A 23,194-nucleotide genomic window follows, 5' to 3' on the forward strand; every position below is an offset into this window, starting at 1 on the left:
AGAACTGATTATTATTACATTGTTTGTATCAGACCAGTAGCTCTACTACTAAGTGCCCTTGAAGTAGCTCTCAGTTTAAGAAAGGTTGGTGACCCCTGCTCTACAGGCTTCATATTTAGACCAAACCAAAAACACATCAACTGTCAGATGGTAAATAAACCACGGCCATCACTTAATATGTAGAGTAGCCCAGAAGTGAATTTCCAAAGTGTAGGAATGATCTCACCTTGTGTAACTGACATAGAAGTCAGCCCAGAGAAGTTCTTCTCTCAATTAGATTTCTGAACATTTGGATCCAATGTAAACATCTTTCTACCAAAGTTAAAACAGGTTTGGTTTCTTTAACTCAGAGAAAAAACGTGTCTCTGTTTCTCTGAACTGCTTCACTGTTTATTCTTTGATGGTAGTTTTTGAATCTCACGTTATTTCCACACCCGCGGGATTATAACGAAGCGCCGGTTTATTATTAGACATTTGAAATCAGCATCAGAAAAATTCAAACTGGATTAAACTTCTCCATTTTACGCTGCTGACTCCTGCAGAAAAAGTGAGTTCCTACACGCTCACGCGGTCACAGCGCTTTAACAAATGTCAAATAAAAAGTGTTTCATCTCCAGTTTGTGAAAGAGGATGGATAACAGACTGGAAGTTGGTTTGTATGGAACGTCACATGAGATCTGGAATGACACTTTTTATGGATGAATGTGAAAAAGGGCAGCTTCTGAGAGTACGATTCCTAAAGCATCCAGTTGATAATGTAACGCTGATGTATATAATGTAAAATGATTGAAGGCTCCAGTGCAGCTACCAGTCAAACCTGGAGGTGTTTGACTTGGTGTGGTATTTACAGATGCCTTCAACATGTGTTTTTCACACATAAAACCACACTTCCCCCGCTGTGTGTAACCTCCTATTATTCTTATTTAACGTTGACTTTCCTTCTCGCACTTGACCGTAATTTATCAAAATATTTTGCACTTAGGCTTCCTCCAAATGTCCTGGCTTTCATGTGTAATTTAGCCAATATCCTGCTCTGGCTCTGATTACAGTCTTTAAGTGCTCGGGGTCCATCCATGGCACATTACACACAGTCCCAGTGGAGCTCACAGCTGAGCTGGAGATACAGCGTGCTGGGCTAATGTGTGCTGGGCAGCAGGTTACCAGACAGACTCTGTGGCTGCTGGTGGAACATGCAGCGAAAAAGAAGCAGTGCATGATGGTTACAAGCTGACACTCACTATGAACAAGTGAAATTGAGTTGAGTTTTTCTTTTCTTTTATTTGAAAGAAATTTTCCTAGATTCTTGCACCAAAAAAAAAAAAAAATTGTTAAAGGCGGGTAAAATAGAAGTGACTAGGCATCGATAAACTGGTTTAAAACGCACAATAAAATAGCTATCGTTTAACAGGGACATTGGATGTTTGTTGTGTTTTTACAAAATAATTAAAAATAGTATTATTATATAATTATATTCTGATCAAAATATGTATTGCATTATTATTATTAGTATTATTGTTGTTGTTGTAATTCATAATAATAATATAATAATAATAATAATAATAATAATGTATATTTATTATTTACAAAATATTGTCAGTTACCTTGCTTCATTTTTTTTATTTGCTTTATCATATCTTGTATTTTGAAAAAATATATATTGTTTTCACAAAAATATTCTCAAAACAAAGTCAAGTTTCTTCACATGTTCAAAGATACATTTCGGCTTCCCAGGACGTAGTCTTATGGGGGTGGAAGTATCTTGACTGTGAAAGTTCTTCTGTAGCTCCAGATATCATGTCCATGTGTGTCCACAGCAGGTCACCTGATCTGCAGGTGATAATGTGAAACATATTAAAGGAACAGCTGGACAGGGACAAACGTGGGCGTTAAGAAAACACAACTCCTCTGTTTGTTTGGGTTTTTTTTCCCCTCTGTGAAACTGCTGAGTCATCCGCTGAGTCACATCAAGCAGACGGAGAGACTGTGATGTTAAATATAACCAATCACCACATGACGGTGATTTCCACTGCTGAGTCAGCTTTCAGATTCTACATACAGCAGGTCACAAGCGATGAAAGTGAATCAGCCGTTTATCGCTGATCACGGGATGTAAGAACACAGAAAAATCATATTGAATTTTTGATCACGGGATGTAAGAACACAGAAAAAAATCACAAATTTAAATCACATGACTGAAAAAAAACCCAAAGCAAACGAGCGTTTACTCAGTTAAAGGCGATCAAACATTTCAAACACCTCTTCTCTCTTATAGGACGTTTTTCTTTGATGTCTTTTCAAAGGTTTGTCTGTTGTAAGCAGCGCAACTTCAAATGTTTCCGAACAGATTCGGATTAAAAAAATAAATCTGGGCAGTGAGGTCATGGTCGGAGGAGGAAATTATTCAAATATGGTGCTGATCTATATTTGTGTGTACTCTCAGAGGACAGTGTCGGTGCGTTCTCCACATCAGGAGAAACAAACACTTGATTAAAAAAATCTAATTTGGTCATTCACTTCAATTGGTCTGTAACAGGAAATGAAACAGGTGACAGGAAATGTTTCTCGGAGCTGTTCTTGGAGTCTTCTTCAGGCTGCACATCATCAGAAACAAATTTTGCTTAAGATACAAAACCAGGGGAAGAGAAAGTCATGGTTGAAGTTTAAAAGACAATCTTAGATTCATCGATGGTCAGATTAGAGATTAGCTGGAAGATCTACGACGAATGTTATAAAATGTCAATGCTGCGTCCAACAGTTTTGAAAAGTTTCATCATTATGTCTTTGATTTGCGTTCTGTTTTATTTGATCAGACGTTCAAGGTTTTCTTCAAGGTAAACATGAAATCGTTTGTTGACCTTGAACAAAAACACTAAAAAAATAATCACGGTTTTGATCTCACTACATCTGATTTTTTTTTGTCCAAAACTTGCTAATGATAATAATAAATTTTAATTATTATTATTAGAACTTTATTGATCCCACACTGGGGAAATTCTTGTGTTGCTGCACCAGGCTGCCGCTTGGTGGCGCTAAGCTTGTGGTGCCTGTGGGAGTTCAGGTCATTTCTAAAGAAACGCCACTTGCAGAGGTATTTGGGCGTACATGACTGTGTCATTTTCATAGATGATATTTTTCAATTTGTGTATTAAGTAGAAGTGTGTTTGTATTCAGGAATCAGGCGGCAGCTGAACATATATACATATAATTTTTAAAAAATCTACCCTATCTTTAGTTCTGAATAATTCAAATCATATAGACGTCAATTTCTTTCAAATTAATAAATGTTAAAGTAAGTGACATCATCACTTTCTTCTTCTGAAACGCAGTTGTTTGTGTTTGAACAGATGGAACAGAACACCTTGTGTTCTCCCTACACAGTAATGACAGCATGATTAGAAAATGGAAATCAATTCAATTATATGAAAAGCAGGCAGTGAAACAAACTCCACAGTCTCCGTTCTCACAGTTCATGTTGTGGTTACTGGGAGCAGTGTCAAGCAGGGATCCCTGGAATTAGGGACTATCACGCATGTGAGCTCTGTCACACAGAGACCGTCTGAAAGGTAGAAGGGAAGGCTGCACTTCTACCACAGAGCTATTGCATTAGAAACATCAACAGAGCCCGGCTTCAAAGGGCTACGCCTTCACATTGAATCAATTCCCATAGATTAGATGACCTTACCAAAGTTACATTTCACTAACGTTTCTTTATGGTTCCTCAAATCCCTCGCTCTGGTTCTGGTTCCCCCTGTGAAGCCACTTCAAACGGCCTCTGCCATGGCATATCCCTTTGTGCTCTAAAAGAGCAAATATGTGTCTCTGTAAAATGTTTCAGATGCGAGCTCGCAGTGGTCCCGCAGGCACGGACGGCATTGTGCGCAAAAACACAAGAGTCAAGGGAGAGAGGAGGGGGGAGAAAAATGAAGACAATGGCCGATTGTAAAGGTAGCAGCTTCAGCGACGCTGGGTCTTTTAGGGCCGTGCCTGATAACAGTTCGGTGGATCAGTGGCAAGGTGAGGCGTTCATTGTGCTGTCAACAGTCAGGTGTGACAGGTGAGAGCGGGTGGGACTGACAAGTGAACGATGAAGACGACACACGCAGAGAGACGTGGGTGAGAGAGAAAAGGGGGAAGAAAAAAAAGCAAATAGTGTGGGAGAAATCCTGCAGCTGTAAATCAGTGTGGTCACAGAAGAAATGCCAGCAGAGTGGGGGGGGGGGGCACGAGGGGCTGCGAGGGTCCACAAACATATGTTTCAGTTTGTAAATAAAACAGTAAATTGGTATGGATATTGCTTGAATATCTGTGGGCTTTGTACCACACTCAGCGGAAGTTCTTCGGAAACGGTACAGGAAGTGACTTCTTCCAATGCCAAAGCAGCTTCTTAATGTCAGAGGCCATCTGTTTCTGCAGCACTTCAAGATGTTCGCCTTTTACTTATGTTTCCTCCCTTTCTCTTCCAACGCGTCTTTTTTTTTCACTACATAGTTGTACTTCTGTGTAATCGATGCCAATGTTCATGTTCCAAAATTAAAAGACGTTAGCCAGCGTGCCGCCTGACTGTAACGAGTAACGGTTTCAAATGTTTCACGTGCTTCGGTTAAAATGATGTACAGTATAACGAACTGTTGTATTGTGGTAGGTTTTTGTTTGTTTGTTTTTTTAACAGAAACTTTAAATTTATATTTTGCAGCTACATCAGGTGAGCGTCTGGCAGTGTCCTGCTTCGTTTTGCCGTACCCTGTCCTCCACTTCCTCTGCAGCGCCCCACTTCTGGTAGGTTCTCCACTCATTCAGAGCTACTTTTTTACAGAACTGTAATTCCTATAAAACAGCTTTTTTACAATAAACCAGAAAAATGAAATAAGGGGCATTTTTCCCCACTGTTGTAGAATTCACGAAATAATTAAAACTTTTATTATTATTATATCTTATTCAAAATTACCCAGCTCTATTAGTTGACGTCCCTTACTTTGGGAACCACTGCCTTAATACGAAGGCCCTGTATCAAGTATATTTAATAGGCTTTATACAAAACTAGAATTTTCTTTTAAATTTTTTTACGCCGTTAAAAAGACCTTTCAGGTGTTGATTTAATATCTGCAGATATTCCTCTTACATCATTAAATTAAAAAAATAATTAATTAAAACAAGGTCATAGTTTTCAGCCCTTTGGGAAATAATTAATTAAATGTATTCCTCAACTTACTTTAAATTTATATATTAGATATTTTATCCTTACAGAAAAAATATTATTTGTCTAGAACTGAAGCAAAAAAAAAAGGATTAAACAACAAAACTGCTTCAGGTTAAAAATCAAGAATGAAAAAATAAATCCTCTGGAAACATGAAAAATGGAAAGTGAGGAATTCTACGGACAACCAGAGAATGTTGTTGTTATGTTTGGAGCGATGTTTAACATAAAGAACACCGTCCCAACAGAAACAATTCATTTGGATTATTATACAGTCTTTTCACCACCACAACAACAACAAAGACAAGAAGAAAACAGAGACAAAATCTTACTTAAAAAGTAAAGAATCAAATTATTGACCAAAGTGAAGACCAGTAAAAAATCATCTGGATTTCTAATAAATTTCTATTAAAACAAATGAAATATTATCAAACATGTTTAATCCTAGGTTTTGTATCAACAGGTTTTTTCAGGTAAATGTGTGATGGTGTTTGATTCTCCTGCGTAGGTTATTGAGTACAGATTTGGACTGAACCACTTCAGTGTTTAACAATGCAGGATGTTGAGGACACTGTGGCATTTGAATGTATAAATGTGTTGTTTCCAGTTTACCACACTCTGCCAGACTGCCAGTCAACACTTTAGACAACTTCCTTCCTTGATTCGAGTAGAAAGGCGTCCTATAATTGAACGAATAAGAGCCCTCCCTCCACTAACATACCGCATGACACACACACACGCACACACACAGTTTTACAGGATGGTGTATAAAGTTAATAGGATGCATTTGGCTCCAAAGCCCCCAGCCTTCACAGTGGAAAGGGAGCCGGATTGTTTTTCAGTTTCTTAATGTTGAAGTTTATAATGGCCAGATAAAAACGTTGCCATGGTGATTTAACCACAACATTGCAATTACCTTGATGCAATGAGACTCCAGGGGCTCACAAACAAACCGTTGTAACACCATTAAGATGTAAGTACCAGCAGAAAATGTCCTCAAAACTCAGGGGAAGGGTGCAGGAAAGCAACAAAGAAAGTTAAAAAAATAACGACCGAGTCTTCTTTAAAATCAAAGCTCACTTTCTTCACCGCACATAGTCGGCTTTTTTCCTCAGCAGCTGTTAACTGGACATATTTACCCACTACATGCTGTGCAAACCAAGGCCCTAATGAGATCTAATGCACCAAACACTCGCGGCTGCTCAAGCTTTAAGTCTATCAGGTGGCTGGCTCAAGAAAATTATTAAAAGAGAGAAAAAAAAAGTGTCCAGTCACAAATCCCACCTTCATTTTAAGGGACAAATAAAAATGTGAATGGATGGAATAATTGCCTGACTTCAAAGTGCAGGTTATTGGTCTGCATTGGTCGCAACTGCAATGCTGTGGGGTGTTTTTTCTTCATAAATGTGGCTTGTGTGGGTGGGAAAAGTGGCGCATTCCTCCCATGGCACAAATCCCACTTTAATGCCAAACACTGACCCGCTGACCTGCAAAAAAGGCTGAAAAATGTGGGATCCCTTCAATTTGCTTCTAACCGTACTGTGTTTTTAGTCATATTGTCATAATTCTTAGTAAAATTAAAAAATAAATAAACACTGTGAAAAATGTTTTTCTTTAAATGAAACGGCTAACAGTTATTACAACATAAATACTGTCTAAACTACTACACTGTTGTAGGTTTGACTATAGTGGTTAGCTAAAAAAGTAGCATACATCAAAGGCTCATGTGGGGGGTCTTTTTTCATTGAACTTTATTTAAGTGTAATTCCTACAAAACAATTCTGTTGTAAAAATTAATAAAGTACAAAGTCTATTTTCATTTTGGCACTAATGACGAAAATCTGACTATTGAAATTCATTTGCTGTGCTGCAGCCCCCCTGACCCCCACCCAAAAGCTCCACGTCACACTAAGCCTCCTCCCCCCACACTTAAGGAACCGCTGGTTCATAGTTTGCCAACTTTGTGCTAGAGATAATTGTCCATTTAAAACCAATATCTATAAAAATGTGTGACATCATGAGGAGTGCAACAATTCATACATTCAAACAGATCGTTTGATCAGGTCTTAAACTCTTCTTTTTATTGAAATTTATTTTAGAATGACATAAAAAATATTTATTAAGCACTTTAAAGGAATGTACTCACTGTGCATTAAGTTGGAAATCACAGACGTTTTACATGATTTATATGTGACAGTAAACAAAATAAACATTAGAAAGAAATACAGTATAAGTTATCTCACTTAAAAGAAAACAGTTTAACATGGACAATATTTCATTATTATTATTATTATAAAACATAGAGAAAGTGTGAATCACAGCCCATTGAGGGGCATTCAACATTAAACTTCAGTCTTTCAAGTCAAGAAAATAAAAAAGAAATACAGAAAAATATCAACATTAAAAATATTTTTGTGATAAATTCTTTAAAGATCAGAAACGGTCTGGTCAGAACATCGGTCTCACATGGTTATTTACAGCAGCACAATAACCTGTTACCTTCAGTAATCCTGGAGGTTTTCATTGCTTTGATGCAGGACTAGGAAAGACACACACGTCTATCTATTTAACCCTCACTGATGCAGAAAAACAACAACAAACACCAAGACTGAACACCAAAAATTAAGTCTGGACGTCGTTGATATTTAAGGAATGAAGGAATGGCTCCCTCTGGTGGCAGTCGCACAGAAGTGCAAGCGTCTGCTGTTAAATGTTAGTTTTAAAAATCCTTTCCAAAGATTAAAAATGTTTAAGAAAAAACAGTTGAGGTTGTATTATAAAAGCAATACATATCCGTGTATAAAATATACTTATTCATAGCGCGCCCTCCAGTAATAAAGCAGATTTACTGTTCATTCTGAGTGTATTAACTGTTCTATGACGGAAATGTCTTTTTTTTTTATCCCCCTTCTTCAACTGTCCTTTCACTCTTACTCTGACACTCCCCAAACTCCTTTCGGTAGCGGTGAGAGCTCAAGGACAGCAGGAAGGACCACTTCAGACTCATGAAGCTCCACACACAAGAAAGGTAAAAACTCCGAGGGTTCGTAAAAGCTGCGGGAGGAGAAAACCACACATTCTTTATTCTTTACATCACAGACAGTCTTTTTTTTCATTTGTGCAGACAGATTAAAACAAAATTATTAGACACCCCCATTCTGCCCAAAATTACTTATTTTCAACTATCGTTTTAGTTCTTTCAGTTATTATTGTTATTATTATTGTTATTATTATAATACATCTGAACCACAAATCTGCATGTTTTAAACTATGGGAGGGAACCGTACTCACATAACACCACAACTTACATTCGTTCTTACTGATGGCAACAGACAGGAAGGCGATGAAGGCTACAACTGCCAGCAGAGAGAAAAAGACCCCAATGAAAAAGAAGAACTTAAGCCCCCAAAGCCAGGCCTTCCAGCTTTCCTCCAGGTACATGATGTGATTGATGAGGGTCCACAGTGCCAGCACACCTGAGGGACATGTCACAATATTAACTCTGGACTGTTTCCAATAATTCAACAGCAAATTCACAGATATCTACCAACTCCAGGTCCCTAAGCAGATGTTTAATTGTGTGTTGGTCAGAATGTTTATTATGGAATGTTTTTCAGAGTTTTTCAGAGTGACTTCGATGGTTATTTCTCAGATATTTTCAAACAAACAAGAATTTAAAAAGTGTCCTCTTAACTATATAGTGAAAAGTCAGAGTTTGATTAAATGTGACAGTGTAAAAATAGTATGCCATGTGACAGGTCATTACCCTCCCTGCCACTAGAGGGCACTGTGCAAACCCGCTGGCCCTCATGATTGGGGGTGGGACTATGTGGCCATATATATCTATATATATAGATATATATATGGAGGCCCAGGTGATGGAGGGACGGGGCGTGTTTTCTGTTAATTTTGCACATCTTTTACAGTCTATGTTTTTGGTGAGTGTAAATTGCCTGCTTGATTTCTCAGCATTCCTGTATATATATATATATATGTGTGTGTGTGTGTGTGTGTGTGTGTGTGTGTGTGTATATACCTGTATAGAGCAACTGCAACGAAGTTGGTTTTAATTGAACCAATCAGGAAAAGTTTGAATTTTAAAGTGACAAAACACTGGTTTCATGTCTGTTTCACCTCAGCTCTGATTGTTCTGTCCTTTCTGCTTACACTACAGTAGTGGACAGCAAACCTAGAGTTCTGCACTGCAGCGTAAAAAGGAAGTAGAACTTAGAGTCTATGGACAGGGTGTTCACAATTCTTGTTTTTTATGCTGAGTCATGAATCCGTTTTGTTTTCTTGTTTTTTACTGAACTAAAGAGAACTTCTGTGTCATTCTGGGAGCCGTATTCAGTGTCACTTAACTGAATAATGTTATGAATAAGAACAAATGCCACAGATAATTTAATGATGATCTTAGCTGCAAAATATTAGTTTTAAAATATAGGGTAATGGAGGGACTGTTGGTAAATGGCATGTTTTTCTGTTTCTGTTTTGTTTTTTTTTATTTTTTGTTTTTCTGTTTCTGTTTTGTTTTTTTCTGTATCTATGAAGCCATCAATTATTTGACAGAAGAGTTTTTAAGGGATGATGTCAGTGTGAACTTTGGTGTCTACAATCTGTATCAAGCACTAAAACTGATTAGAGAAGAACAAGCAAAGCCTGATTGGTTCAGAAGACTTTCACCTCCCACTGCGTGTTACCTTTTATTACACAGCACTGACTTTTGTGTTTGTCTGAAACACTTCGTCACTTATTAAAACTTATTAAAAGCCGTTGCTAAGTCAACACTTCCGATGTACAGTAAGCACTTTAGAGCAATTAGTTTTATCTGTCATAAACTTAATGCAGTAAAAGGTTGAGCTTTGGAAAAGCAGTCTTTTTTCAAATTTCTAACACAGTGAAACAGTGCAACAAAAAATACTGGATACTAGTTTCAATATTGAATGAAAACAGCAAATGCTGACGTTTCATATACAGTATTAGACTTTAGATTGTTTAAATACGTTAAGCTGTCATTATATATGTATATATGTATATGTGTATATATATATATATTGTTCATAGAATTCAGAAATGATTTTTATTCTGTATAATGTATTATACAGAATATATACAGTACTGGTGGACAGAATAATAATAATAAACATAAGTCTAATTGACAAGGTGTTTGTGTGTATGATAACAGGACCCATGGACAAATAAAGGACATGTTTATGGACACAGGATCCATGGACACAGACTTAACGGACACACGACAGACAGGACAGATACCAGCAGTGTTTACCTGACAGTCCTCCCATGGCTGCTGTCCATGGCTGTCTGTACAGGATGTTCCACAGGAGGAAGGAAGAGAAACCAACGAGAAGACCGCATATCGAATAACAAATTCTGATGTAGGTTTTATCTACTGCCATATTCACAGTAAAGACAAAAACTGAGACAAAAGACAATGTGATCGCAGATCCCGGAGAGAGAGCGACAGAAAGAGAGGGGCGGGGGGTGGGAACTATTTCATTACAACTACACCATTACATCTGGAAACACGTGTCTACTATTGCTTAATAATGACTTTCTAGACAGAAGTCCAAATCGTTACACAGCATTTTTTCCGCTTTTTGCACTCAACTTGATGAAACGAACACCTACATGAAAACGCGCACACGCAGTCAAACTCACAGATTCACAGCTCTACGTCGACTGAAGTGTGCGTGAAATCTGCTCAGTAATGTGACTCTTGGCAACTGTTGCCAGATCTTATGATACAAAAGTAATCAGTTGAAAACAAGGCCAAACGACGCGACTCACCCACAACAATCCGTCAACCTCATTGGAATTTATACCTGTGAACCTGTTTAATTTGAAGGCAAAAATATTATTATAATATTTAACGCCATTAAACACGTCATTTGTTACTCCTCACACACTATTAACAAAGTTTTAGTAGGACGTAGTTTATCGCTTGTTAGTCAGTGGGTCACAGTTTACTGGTGTAGGTATAAAAATGCCGAAACCCGGGATTGAACCAGGGACCTTCAGATCTTCAGTCTGACGCTCTCCCAACTGAGCTATTTCGGCTGGTAGAATAACAACTTCCAATTTTCTGTGTATATTTAAGGTATTCAAGAATTAAAGGCGTTTGATCTACAAAATACTGTTATCAACACAACAATAAACATATAATACTGTCGTATACTGACGTTATTCGTTGTAGTTAGATATAAAAAAGTTAGGACCAACATTTCTGTTTGAAAAACACTAATGTAGCCTTTGAATTAACGATCAAATAAGTATTTCATATGTACTTGAAACAACAGTATGGAGTTTAGGTCTCAGTTTTCACTCGCAAATCTGTGGAGGAAACAGAAGACCGTGGTCGGTGCCAGAAGATCAACATAAGGGAAGACATTTGCAGGGTAGAAAACTTCCAAAGATTTACCCATTGAAAGTCGTCGATAGGGGACGCCAATCGGTGTAGATTGTTTGCTGACTGCTCTACTGACAGCTGTGAAGAAGGAGTGTGGGGGGTGCAGGAGGCAGTGACAGCTGAAGTGAACCGTTCCCCCATCGGAGCAGTAGTTAGTAAACTGGATAAAACAGAGACATTGCCGGGCAGCAGGTCGATTGACAAAAACCTAGAGGTCGCATTTACGATTTGGTTTTCGCACGGTTAACATCTCTGTTCCGATAGATTGTCGCGTTGTCGTTTTTTGGTTTTGGGTGCTGATTCAAGTCATGTAGTCGTTTGTAGCAAAGTGAGTGGACACTGTTGCTTTGAGTCGTATCATATGTGCCGTGAACATTAGCCAGGCGCTGTTAGCCGGGTTTCCTAGGTGTCTACGGTGGCATCCAGTCGCCTGCTTGTTTAGAATCTGTCAGGTTGTCGACAAAACGCCAAGCCGCGGGGTGTTGGGTAAAGATGGGTGATATAAACCCATCGACATCTCACGCCTTCCAGTCGGAGGTAAGTGTATTGTTGTCACTGTTTTGTGATGAGTACTACTTTGCAAAATTCGACTTGAGCAGACATCAACCCCCTCCTGTGCTCTTGTCAATGCACCGTCGAACAGTAGCATCTGTTCACTTAGCGTTAGCTTTCTATGCTACTGTTTACATAATGTTACCTTTTGCAACTGAAAGTAAATACGTTTCACGTATGTACAAGCGTGCAGCGAGTAATCAACTAAATATGAGGTCAGTGCATTTGAATGCGTGGTTTTATGACTTTAATCAATAGTTTGTGAGACTGTCATGTCAAAAGCTAACCTTAACTTAAGGGGTTAATTGTAAAGAAAACAGTTCTTCTTTCTTGCGAGGCGTGCTAACATTGATGTTAGCTCATCGTTATGCATTCGTTCCATGCTTTTTAATGTACAGCCGCCAGTTGTCACTACCGGTAATTCTTTAGTGACACTTTAAAACACTTTAATGCTGCCATAGATAGGCTGCCAAGAATTTAGCCACCTAGCATCCATTACTTGTGTGCTAGCCCAGTCAGCTAACGTTAGCTGCCTGTCCTGGTCTTGGATGGGGGTTGGTAAAAAGGTCTTCGGGCGAGTCCAGAGATAAAAAGCTATCAAATAGGATCATATGAAATTGCACACCAGCGAAACAAATATATTTTGAAGCAACAATCAGAGAATATCATTCCGTTTTACGAGTCCTGTATGATACAAAAATGGGTTGGAAGCAGGTGGGGCATCCTTAGTATGTAACCTTTATATTGAGTTTTTTTTAGTTTTAGTTGTAATACACATGCACAATCGCCCACTGTGTTTTTGCAAGTTAACAGTTAATTAGTCTAGTTAGTAAGTAGTTTCTGTAATGCTTTAAAAAAAGGCAACATCTCTCAAAATGTTTTATTTGTATACGTTTTTTTCTCCATGGGTGAGGTTGTGATGATCAGAAATTAACATTTTATCTTAAGAAAACGTTCAAATTACTTCATACTGAGAGCAAATAAAGTAACAATGTGACCCCTGTTTCTAGAAAGTGCAGTGTGAGTTGGGGAAAAGGGAATTGTGGGATATTGTGTATTACTTTCATTTACAAATTGAAAGTCTAAATCAAAACTACTTTAAATAAGGAATTTTACTGCTTAATTTGTAATTGTATTAAATTCACAACATGCCTTCTTGACATACCTTATGTTGCCATTTTAACTGTTTGGTTTTTTTGTTTGTTTTAGCTCAGCCATAGAAACAATTTTGTGAGATCTTGAAAATATTAACATTGCTCTGCATTCAATGTGGGTTTGCATGACATTGTATAAGCCAACAATCCCACTGCTCTGTCTTTTAGGGTTTCAGTCCCCCCTACAAGAGGAGGAGAACAGTGGAGGATTTCAACAAGTTTTGCACTTTTGTATTAGCCTATGCTGGTTATATCCCATATCCTCAAGAGGTAAGTAATTGGCACTGGAGCATTTGGAATTGATAGGTTTTTGTTTACAATTAAATGTTACAATTTAGACTGATGTTACATGATTATTTGATTTCAAAATAAGCTCTTGAGTTTTGTCATTATAATTGAACAGTTAAGCAATAATAAGAAAAACTTTTTATCATCTTTAAATGTATCAAAAACATCAATCAAAGCTCAGTGCAACTTGAAGGCTTCCCTAACAAGACACCAATTTGTGTTTTAAACTCTAAATAATGACAAATCTCTTTATTCTCTGTTTTTCCCACCCTCTAAATCCGTACTAGTCTTAGTTTATCCCATTACTGGGAGGGAGGCGGCTCAGTAATGTAACGTTTAAAGTTGAAGGTTTAACATTTGCTTAATGCATTGTTATCCAAGTAAACATTCTCGGCTGGAGCTGATGAACATCACATTGTGTTAAATACTTTCTGTAATAAGACCACAACATCATGCCCACAGGCATTAGTTGGATAGTGCTGTTTGTAAGATGCTGAGAAACAAAACAGTTACCATAAAACAGTTAAAACCACAGCTTATTTCAGCAAGCTGTAAGACGTGAATTACTACTTCAGGGCAAATACCTCCCACCAGCATTAGAATGTGCCAAGGGAACGTGGTATAGAATGGATATTCACTACGTCAGGCTTTGTGTTTGTTGGTAAACCAGTTATAATAGTCTAATGGCCTATGCATTTCATGTTGCATTGCATTTGGAATGATAATTTAAGAGCAAAAAGAGGCAATACCAGCATGATTGCTCCAGCTGTGTTGTATGACACTGCAAACAGGGCTGACACAATAACCTTACTTTACCTGTTGAAGTGCTAAAGAAATAACACACGCATTAAAAGCTAATTCAAAAATTGTCTTAATTTCTACAATTCCTACATTTGTCAAATTGAACGCGGATGTTTGAGACTACATATATTTCTCTTGCACTCTTGTTAAATATGGTTTCACTTCCCTGAGGATGAAAATGGGATCATGACCAGCTGTTGCAAACTCACTAGCATAAAAATTGAGCAGACAAGTGCCTGCTCGTCTGTTTAAATTTCCTTTGTATGTTAGTGCAACACCACAGTTTTGTAGTCTCTGCTGCTGTTTCTCCTTAAATTATTTTGTTCTTAAATGTCTGTTGTATTTGCAATATATGCATCCAACCAACCAACAACAAAAGGAAACATCTCAGTCCATCAAACTGGAAAACTTCAAAAAGAGAAGTTGGAATCTTTGCCCTGCAGAGATCACAGTGGGTAAAAGGGAACCCACTGAACAGAGAGCCAGTGTGTTTGTTCATGTGTGTGATTTCAGAATTGAATTTAAGTGGCGGCTGTTGTGATACTTCATTGCACAGTAAGTCTTTGGCTGACAAACAGGCTTACAACATAAAATAAAATAAAAAGAAATGCTCTACTGTGACTAGTGTTTAGCTGAGCACTAAGGCTCACATGCTATTTAAATTTTATTCTTACTGGTGGAATTTTGAGCCTGTTGTGTTTTTTTATTATTTTAATATGCTATAAGAACACAAAGTAAATTAGTGATATTATTTGGTCAGTTTGTTATAAAGTGATGAATAGTTCTAGCCATGGTATTTAAAACAGAATCTTGATATTTGGATTTAATGTGTTGAGCAAATTTGCCCAGATGCACAGATGCAGCAAAGTGACAGCCATATGAGGGTTCTCATGAAGAAATCACAGTAAAAGTCAAGTGTCTCAATGACTGCACGCTCGGTTTGAACCACTTCCCTGAGGAAGGTGTTTCACACTCTCACAATCCACAAAAATGTCAACAAGAAGCTGTTAAATTGTTAAATCATGAAATTGTTAAACTGAATTTAATTGCCTATAAATAATACGCACTCTGGTTTTTACCGTCTTTCTTAGTAAAATCACATTTGTAATTGATGTGGTTTTTATGTGGAGGCCCAGACAATTTTCCACATTGTGGACGATAAAGTTTAACTTTACAATACACAGAACACATGCTTTGTCTTCCAGTTTAAACCTGCTAATTAACAATGCAGGCAAGTTCTTTGTCCTGTAGCCACAGTAGGAATCTAAAAGCATACATATGCAAAGGAGGTGGTTCCCAAAGTGAGGGATGGTTCCTCCTCGGGGGTCACAGAGTTATTCCATGGTGGTTAAGCAATGCAAATATATTAATTTCAATATTTTCATTTGTGCCTGTGTGTTGGAATTTCACTGTTTTCCAATTTATTTTTCTCTGTTCAATGAAAAAAAGCTATCAATAGAATTGTTTTCAATAAAAAAAAAGCTGCAAATGTGTTGGGTGAGGGGCATAACAGTTATTTCAGCTGTTTAGAAAAAGGGGGCACTGAAGAAAAAAGTTTGGGATCATTGTGCTAAAGTATGGATTCAAGTATCATCTCAACCGTTATTTTCATCTTTACTGTAACAGGTCTCACCACTGCGCAGTAGTACCAGCCCCCCCAACAGTACAGGCAGCACAGCTGACAGTGACGGCTGGACCCCAGGTCCCCCGTCCTCATGCTCCCCGCGTCCCCCAAAGATTCCCCAGGACAGGAACAGAAAACGTCCGCAGCCAGTTGCCACACTTTCCAGTCACACAAAGAAAGAAGTCAGTGAAGTTGATGTCCTGTCAATTCTTGTTGGGGTTTGTTTTTCTTTTATCCGTTTTGACACATGACTGCTTTCTTCTCTGCAGCAAACAATCACTACGCTCCACCCGGACGACCGCAGGAAAGCAGAAAAGCTGAAGAAGAAGAAGAGGAGAAAGGAGAGGGAGCAGGAGTCCAACGAGGACAGCAAAGCACAGCATGTGCATGCTGCAGACACAGACGTCCAGTACCCTGTGTCTTTCACCAGCCGAATGATCAAAGAAGAGCCTGAAGATGAGATCAGCATTCCCATTCACTCTCAGCGTCTACCAAGTCCTCGGCCCTGCAAGGAGGAGCCAAAGGATGGTCATCAATGGGATGGTCGAGATCTGGAAGAAGGAGTTGTGAAGGTACAGAAGGTGGAAGGCTTTTCAGGAAACAGAACAGTATTCCGTCAGGGGAAACAGGTGGTGTTCAGAGATGAAGATGGATCAGGAGAGGACGAGGACATCATGGTGGACTCAGGTGAGTAAAGTTGTTTTTTGTTGCTATTGTTGTTCAAATCCCATTTCCTACAAATATCTTTTTCCAAGAAATGCAATACAATCTCAAAGCTTTAATCAAGTAAATGCATTTTAATGGTTTTCAAATCTGGCAGAAGAACAAAGTAAATGTTTTCACTGATGATCTTAATTAAATATGTCCAACCTGAATATTCCATCATACAGGGATGAAGGTCTATCGGGTTTAACCTGAAATCAAAGATATTCTATATTCAGCAACTGGCTGCTGCCACGTTTTAATCTCCTAATGGTGCCTACGGGAAGAAGACCCATATGGCTGTATGAATACATTTTAATGAGGAGAAAAAAGTGAGAAGACTGATTAACAAACTCAATAGTCAGCTTTTCTGACCACTGAATCTATCTCTGTTATCTTTTAGTACGTATCAGATGAGTTTGAGCACAAAGAACTGACACCATTTAGACAGATGGCTTGTGTTTCCTGTGATCCATTTCCAGGGAACGCTTTGGGGTTTTTCTCTGGGAAGAAATGTCAAAATAAATTAAAGTGTACATTTTAGGTTCTGTGGTGTTTTGTATATCTCTCTAGATGATGACTCGTGGGACTTGGTCACCTGTTTCTGCATGAAGCCTTTTGCTGGTCGGGCCATGATAGAGTGTAACAAGTGTAACACCTGGATCCACCTCTCCTGCGCCAAGATCCGCAAGAGCCACGTGCCAGAGACATATGTTTGTCAGAGCTGCCGAGACACACACGGGGTGCCTGATGCTCGCCGCTCACACCGCTCACGCATAGGCCCCCGCAAACACCTGCTTGATTGACCCAGAGTCGCGTCCAGAACTTTGACCACTTCCTCCTCGGCCTGTCCTTTTTAAATGCCGGATTGTTGTACTTTTCTTCCTCGTCAGGTCCTGAAACTTTTAGTCTCCTGTTCAGCCATAACCCCGCTCCCCGTTTTCTATGTACACTTTGGTGGACCTATCCCAAGTCCTTAATCCATTTATGGAGCGCTATTTTAGAATAGGGTTTGTTTCTGCTTCCCTCCTGACTGCGTAAGGCAATCACTGAATGGAAGTCTGTCTGTGGAAGATGTTGGTTTAGCAGCAAACCGCTACTATTGGAACTTGGTGTCTTGGTGAACACTGGAAGCATTTGAACTGCCATATTGAGAGAATACCCTCACAACTGCCACCCACTACAGTGCATGCTGAGTTCTGTGGGAAACTGACTGTTTGCACTTTTTTCTTATCACTTTTTCTCAGTTAAAAATTCCCATCTGACAGCTGTGTCTTTCTGTAAAAACTGGACTTGATGTCTCTGAGATGCCTCCATCAACGTTACACCAAAATGTAACGAAAGCAAGTTCAAGCCTTTTGTGAATTCCTTCACCAACTTCAGATGGTGCTATAATGTTAAGCTGAGGTATAATCTGATAGAACAAAGCTGTAGGATAAGAGACTTGGAGTCTGCATCTGCTTCAACTCTTTGTTTTTAACTTTTTCAACTCTTTTTAGTTTTTAACACACTGTGCAAAAAAGCCTGTAGATTTCTTCACAAGTTGTCTTCCAGCATAGGCTGCTTTTCTGCCCCAAGATGCTTTTGGGCTCTACCTAAATCTTTTTAATGCTTTGATCTATTATCACCAGAGTTTCTCATTGTAATTTGTTTTTTAAAAAGAAATCAAATAATGATCAGGTTTCAGAAAACATTTGGCAAAGGTGTTCACTGTTTGAATCCAGCTTGATTAAGCTGAAATTTACATATTTGGTTAGAGCTGCACTGTTCAAATATACAATTGTTGAACAAACTGTAATCTTGTTGTTTTCACATATTTATTAAAGGGAACTCCTGTTGTTGTCAAGTTAAGAGTAACAACAGAAAACAAAGCTCTCTAACCTACAATAGTGTTGGAGAGATTTTCTCATGTGTCCAGTTAAAGTTATGCATGAGTGTGTTTGTTTGAATGGTTAACACTGTCAGGGTGTTGCATGTGCTGCTATAACTGTTCCCAAACTGGACCTTTTGAATTTTGTGGGTTTCTCGTAAGATGGAGAGCTGACGTCATCAAAGCGTTTGTGCAGGAGTTTATTTTGTCCGGTCTGACTGTGGTGGGTCAGAGCAGAAGGACAGTCTTCAGTCTCTAAACACGTCTTAATTAAACTTTTCACAGCAGTATTTACTGACGTTCCCGAGGACAGTTTTCGTTAAACATGCTGTAACCTGGACAAAAGAGTTAGCATTGTTCTTTATGTGCCATCAGCTGTTGGGCCTGTCAGTTGTTACCTATTAAATAAAAAGCCATACTGTAAAGTTACAGATTTTACACTCAGATACTTGGATCTTAGTCCAGAATGGGGTTTCCAATGCAGAATCATCACTTGACCGGGAAAAATTTAACACTGGCAATAAACGTTTAGCTTTAAATTACTCCGTTTCTCACATCACTCTGCTGGTACAAATGTTAGCCAACCCTACACAGCAATCCTACAAGCAGCAAAAAATGATGTGAAGAGAATTTAGAGAAAACACCATAATGCACACTTTTGATAAACCTCTCACCCAAACATCTGATTAGTGATGTCAACAAATCCTATTGTGATACTGCTCATTTGTTCTGATCCTGGGTTGTCCTATCCCCGATTGAGAATGCGTTGGCTGTACTGTGGTGCAAACTGTTTCTGTGAAACTATTGTAAAATATTGTAAATAAAGAGTTACAATTTTAACACGATGTAAATTGTCTGATGATAAAATTATACATTAAAACGTTTGATTTATTATTACTTTTGTTGGAACCAAAAAGCAAATTTAGTTTGTTTGTTACAACAAGGTGCAATCTTTCTGCTGGCCTCACGGGGGCACTGGAGGAGAGCAGGCTTTAAAAATGTCTGCCGTGGTTCTCAGTCATCCTGGTCATTTAAATGGTTCGTCTAGACTGGCTTGGTCTGTAGAAGACATTACACCTCTCATCCAAGAGGCTTCACAGTTCTAAGTGAATGCTGGGTAATCTCGCTATCTCGTAGCATCTGAGTTACTTACCCTTAAGCAAGTATATAAAACATCAACATCATGGTGTACATTATAACAATAGCATAACGAAACAAGAAACGTAAAAAACAAACAAAATAAATGTATAAAGTACAGAATTATATAATGTAGTATACACAAAAATTATTTAAGTAAATCTAAAGTCAAATTACGGATGTATGAGGAGTAAAGGGCATAATACGCGGTGAAAAAATAGTTGCAAGAATAACAAACACAGAACAATGGTCAGTCAGAAGTATTTAGGGATAAAACTTTAATAGTAAAGTGTTCTTTGTTTTACTTTGATAACCTAGGTATTCCCGGGGTTGACGTCTCACATCCCGTCATGCATCACTCGAATTCAATGAGCGTTGACGGCCACCTGCAACTGCCAACAGGTGAAGTTGAACAAACGAAGAAACAAACAAATATGGCAGATAGTCGTTGTATCCAGGCATGGCAGAACACTCAAAGACGAGCGAAGGGATGGGAATTTTACAGGAACCCTAGAGACTGCGAAAGACGACAAAGTGGATAAGTGCAATTAAACAAGCCATGAGCAATCAGGGAAAAACGGAGCAGTGGGACCTTACATGCGACGACTTCCGCTTACACAGCGATCTCATTATATCAGGTACAGAATCCAATGTTTCTCAACTTTTATATAAAAAAATGCATGTTGGACAAATGTTTTATGGCGTGACTTGTGTGGGGCTAACTACTAGCACGAAACGGCTACAGTAGACGTATCCGTTGTATCATCACAATTCTGTATGTGGTCTGACTCTGTCTTAATTCACCTGAACTATGATACAAGTACTGTACGTGTAGATAAGACAATACTTGATTAACGCTAACTGTAACAGCGGTAAGGGCCAAAGAAAAAAGTGCTTGAGAAAAGTAAAGTGAAACTTTTTGTGTCGGCAAACTCTTAGCTTGTAGCTTCTCCTCCCTCCCCTCCAGGAGGTGCTACAAGCGCAATGTGAATGTCCTGGTTCAGGAGTTTTATTTAGCTTTCGAGACTAGCGATTGTCCAGTGTATATAAGGAACTCACCTTGTGACAGACACATTTAGGTTAGCAGTTAATTACAGCAGAACAGACCTAAGAAAGGATCCCCAGCCTGGGAACTTTAGTAGTGAGTGTCTGCTACTCCATGGGGGATGTACACAACTTTGTGACAGAGCGTTAAAAGTGTTGTTGCCTCAAATAATTTTGAAATTGCACTCTTTGACACAATAAGGTTTTATTTAGGGACTCTACGTTTACAGTAGTCCATCTCCCTTGAGAATGGCTCTATTTTTCTGTGGTAGACATTTCCATCCAGGTACATTATGACCACCAGTAAATGACCAGGGGCAGTGCTGTGTATGATTCTGTTTTTGTTAAAGGAAATTCCTTATATTATATATTTTAGAGGAGCAAAGGTGAAGAACAGTCAGAGTATAATAGTGACCCTCAGATGTTGCACCAACTCACCACTGATCAAAATTACATCAAATCACTGGAAGCCCAAATGAACAAATCATAGCCAACCTATGGGTTTCAGTACAAATTATCATAGTGTACTTGATACACTGCTTAGTATTCATAGAATCTGTCCAAAATACTGTTGTTCTTTAACTTATGGTTATGTACACACAGTGGAGTCTTTGTACAGTATCACATCATCAAACAAAAGGCAAAAAAACAACAACTATGGAATAATCTCTCTGGAACATACTGTAGGTCATAGGTCAAATTTCAGTTAATTCCGTTATACATTATACAGAGTATCAGCAGATTACAGTGCATAAAATATACCTTTCTAAAAAAGTGCATAAATGAATGTTATTCATTCCTTCATCTCAACAGCCTGAACATGTCACCAGGTCATCAATGCAAGACAAGGCAACTTATACTTGTAGTTAATTTAAATTGTCAAGTTAACCGAATCCCAATTCATATACCGTATTTGTTGGATAATGGAAAAAAAAAAAGTACAGTTGAGACAGGGAATGTACATGTACTCCATAAGAAAGCTCACTAGTTTTCACACTGGGATCACACAGGTGATGTTCTTGCAATACGGCAAGAGTGATATCCACTCTTCCATTTTGCCCCAAAAGACTATCAAATGAAAATGATGCAGATGGGAGCAGGACTATAGGTGCAGGCCTAAAAATGTGGATAATGGAATCTTGTACAATGCTGTGTACAATGCTGCCTACAACGTAAAAACAAACACATTGGTAACATAATATTTATGACACAATAATTGCGTACATATTTGGCTGTGGACAGTGATATACCTCCATAAATGAGCCAAAAGGCAGTAAAATGATTGATGCAGCTCCGGTCAACTCCTGTAACAAGTATTGTAAATAAATATGTTTGCCAGTAACTGCTCCAGCACAACGCCCCCTACTGATCACATTTCAGCCAGATATTTTTTCAGGTTTTCTACTAAATTGTAACCAGTAGCAACATCATGAGCACTGTCATCTCAAGGAAGGGCCACATTAGTGATTATTACAAAAAACACATTTCCCTTTCTGATTATTTTAACTACTAAAATTGTGCAAAAAATCATTTTAATGATCCAATAAAACAATTTGTCACCTCCCTACAGGCCAGGAACATGACAGTACTTCAACTTTTAATGAACTAATACAGACATGGGTATTCATATTAGTGTTTAGCTGTCAGTGCCAAGAACTAAACATTTCTACTCATATTTTTTTATACTATTTAACCTTGTAAATGTTATCTTTTTGTTTCCCCTGTGTATCCTTCAAATAAAACACTAATGTGTCCTGGTGTTTCATCAGCTCTTAACTCAAAAATATTTTCATCGCGTTTCCCCTGCTCAGTCATCGCACCTCAGTAAAGAACTACAATATTTTTGACATCTGGTATGAGCCAGATGTGGCCTGCCACCCGGGGGTGTGAGACCCCGTCCTTAGAGTTTAATCATAACGTGGTCGAGGCTATCATTTCACTGCACATATTTTATTCTACCCACACCTTCAGAGATACGTCTTCACACTTGTTTTCACCTGCTGACTGGTGCCACACTGAGAAGCCGACATGTCTCTGAAGGAAATCATAAATTAACACGAAACAGCCATAACAATAAAAACAGGACAGACAGCCTCAGGGTGGAAGTCATGACAGACAGGTTCGGCATAACGTTAAGGGCTCATAAACACAGAATACAGACAACAGTGATGAACGGAGCAGCTCATTTGTATGTGTCTGACGTAACAGATGTCAGGAAACGTTTTTAAATGAACGTGTGCAGGTTTAGTTCTCGTCTGAAGGGAACTGTCAGCACGTCTGCGGTGCCGCCCAGTCCCTCTGTGTAGTGTGTATGTAAAGCGGCGTGCAGGGCCAATTTGTGATCTTCTGCAGCAGGCAGAGATCTGACAGGTACGTAGACGACTAGAGACTGAGGAGGTGTCGC

The 23,194-nt window shown here is 38.6% G+C and overlaps 3 protein-coding genes and 1 non-coding gene across 5 annotated transcripts in view; 2 read left to right on the plus strand and 2 right to left on the minus strand.

Moving 5' to 3' along the window:
- Positions 1–7,253: 7,253 nt before the first annotated feature.
- LOC103386106 (heme transporter hrg1-A-like) lies at positions 7,254–10,684 on the minus strand. Its single transcript, XM_008320221.3, has 3 exons — positions 10,479–10,684; positions 8,503–8,670; positions 7,254–8,248 (listed from the first exon to the last, which is right to left on the minus strand). Exons 1-3 carry the CDS (start codon positions 10,606–10,608, stop codon positions 8,094–8,096), a joined length of 453 nt encoding a protein of 150 aa, XP_008318443.1. The 5' UTR covers positions 10,609–10,684; the 3' UTR covers positions 7,254–8,093.
- Positions 10,685–11,196: 512 nt separating this feature from the next.
- On the minus strand, positions 11,197–11,269 carry trnaf-gaa (transfer RNA phenylalanine (anticodon GAA)). The gene has a single exon. It is a non-coding gene; the product is annotated as a tRNA-Phe (tRNA).
- Positions 11,270–11,681: 412 nt separating this feature from the next.
- phf13 (PHD finger protein 13) lies at positions 11,682–19,449 on the plus strand. The gene is made up of 5 exons (XM_008320220.3): positions 11,682–12,155; positions 13,493–13,594; positions 16,040–16,219; positions 16,307–16,724; positions 17,313–19,449. Exons 1-5 carry the CDS (start codon positions 12,111–12,113, stop codon positions 17,543–17,545), a joined length of 978 nt encoding a protein of 325 aa, XP_008318442.1. The 5' UTR covers positions 11,682–12,110; the 3' UTR covers positions 17,546–19,449.
- A 124-nt stretch (positions 19,450–19,573) lies between these two features.
- camta1b (calmodulin binding transcription activator 1b) overlaps positions 19,574–23,194 on the plus strand; it is a 76,605-nt gene continuing 72,984 nt past the window's right edge. For both annotated transcript variants that reach the window (XM_025059899.1, XM_017036678.2), the window contains exon 1: positions 19,574–20,384. The gene's annotated coding sequence lies outside the window, so the exon portion shown is untranslated. The remainder of the gene's footprint in view (positions 20,385–23,194) is intronic.

This window comes from Cynoglossus semilaevis, chromosome 11, assembly GCF_000523025.1.
Source record: "Cynoglossus semilaevis isolate Cse_v1.0 chromosome 11, Cse_v1.0, whole genome shotgun sequence".
NCBI classification, from domain to species: Eukaryota; Metazoa; Chordata; class Actinopteri; order Pleuronectiformes; family Cynoglossidae; genus Cynoglossus; species Cynoglossus semilaevis.

Coding starts and splice junctions, on each gene's coding strand:
- phf13 (XM_008320220.3), top strand. CDS start 12,111: ATGGGTGATATAAACCCATCGACATCTCACGCCTTCCAGTCGGAG. Junction 12,156..13,492: donor CTCACGCCTTCCAGTCGGAG/GTAAGTGTATTG, acceptor TCTGTCTTTTAG/GGTTTCAGTCCCCCCTACAA. Junction 16,220..16,306: donor CCAGTCACACAAAGAAAGAA/GTCAGTGAAGTT, acceptor TCTTCTCTGCAG/CAAACAATCACTACGCTCCA.
- LOC103386106 (XM_008320221.3), bottom strand. CDS start 10,608: ATGGCAGTAGATAAAACCTACATCAGAATTTGTTATTCGATATGCGGT. Junction 8,671..10,478: donor AGCCATGGGAGGACTGTCAG/GTAAACACTGCT, acceptor CATGTCCCTCAG/GTGTGCTGGCACTGTGGACC. Junction 8,249..8,502: donor TGCCATCAGTAAGAACGAAT/GTAAGTTGTGGT, acceptor CTCCTCCCGCAG/CTTTTACGAACCCTCGGAGT.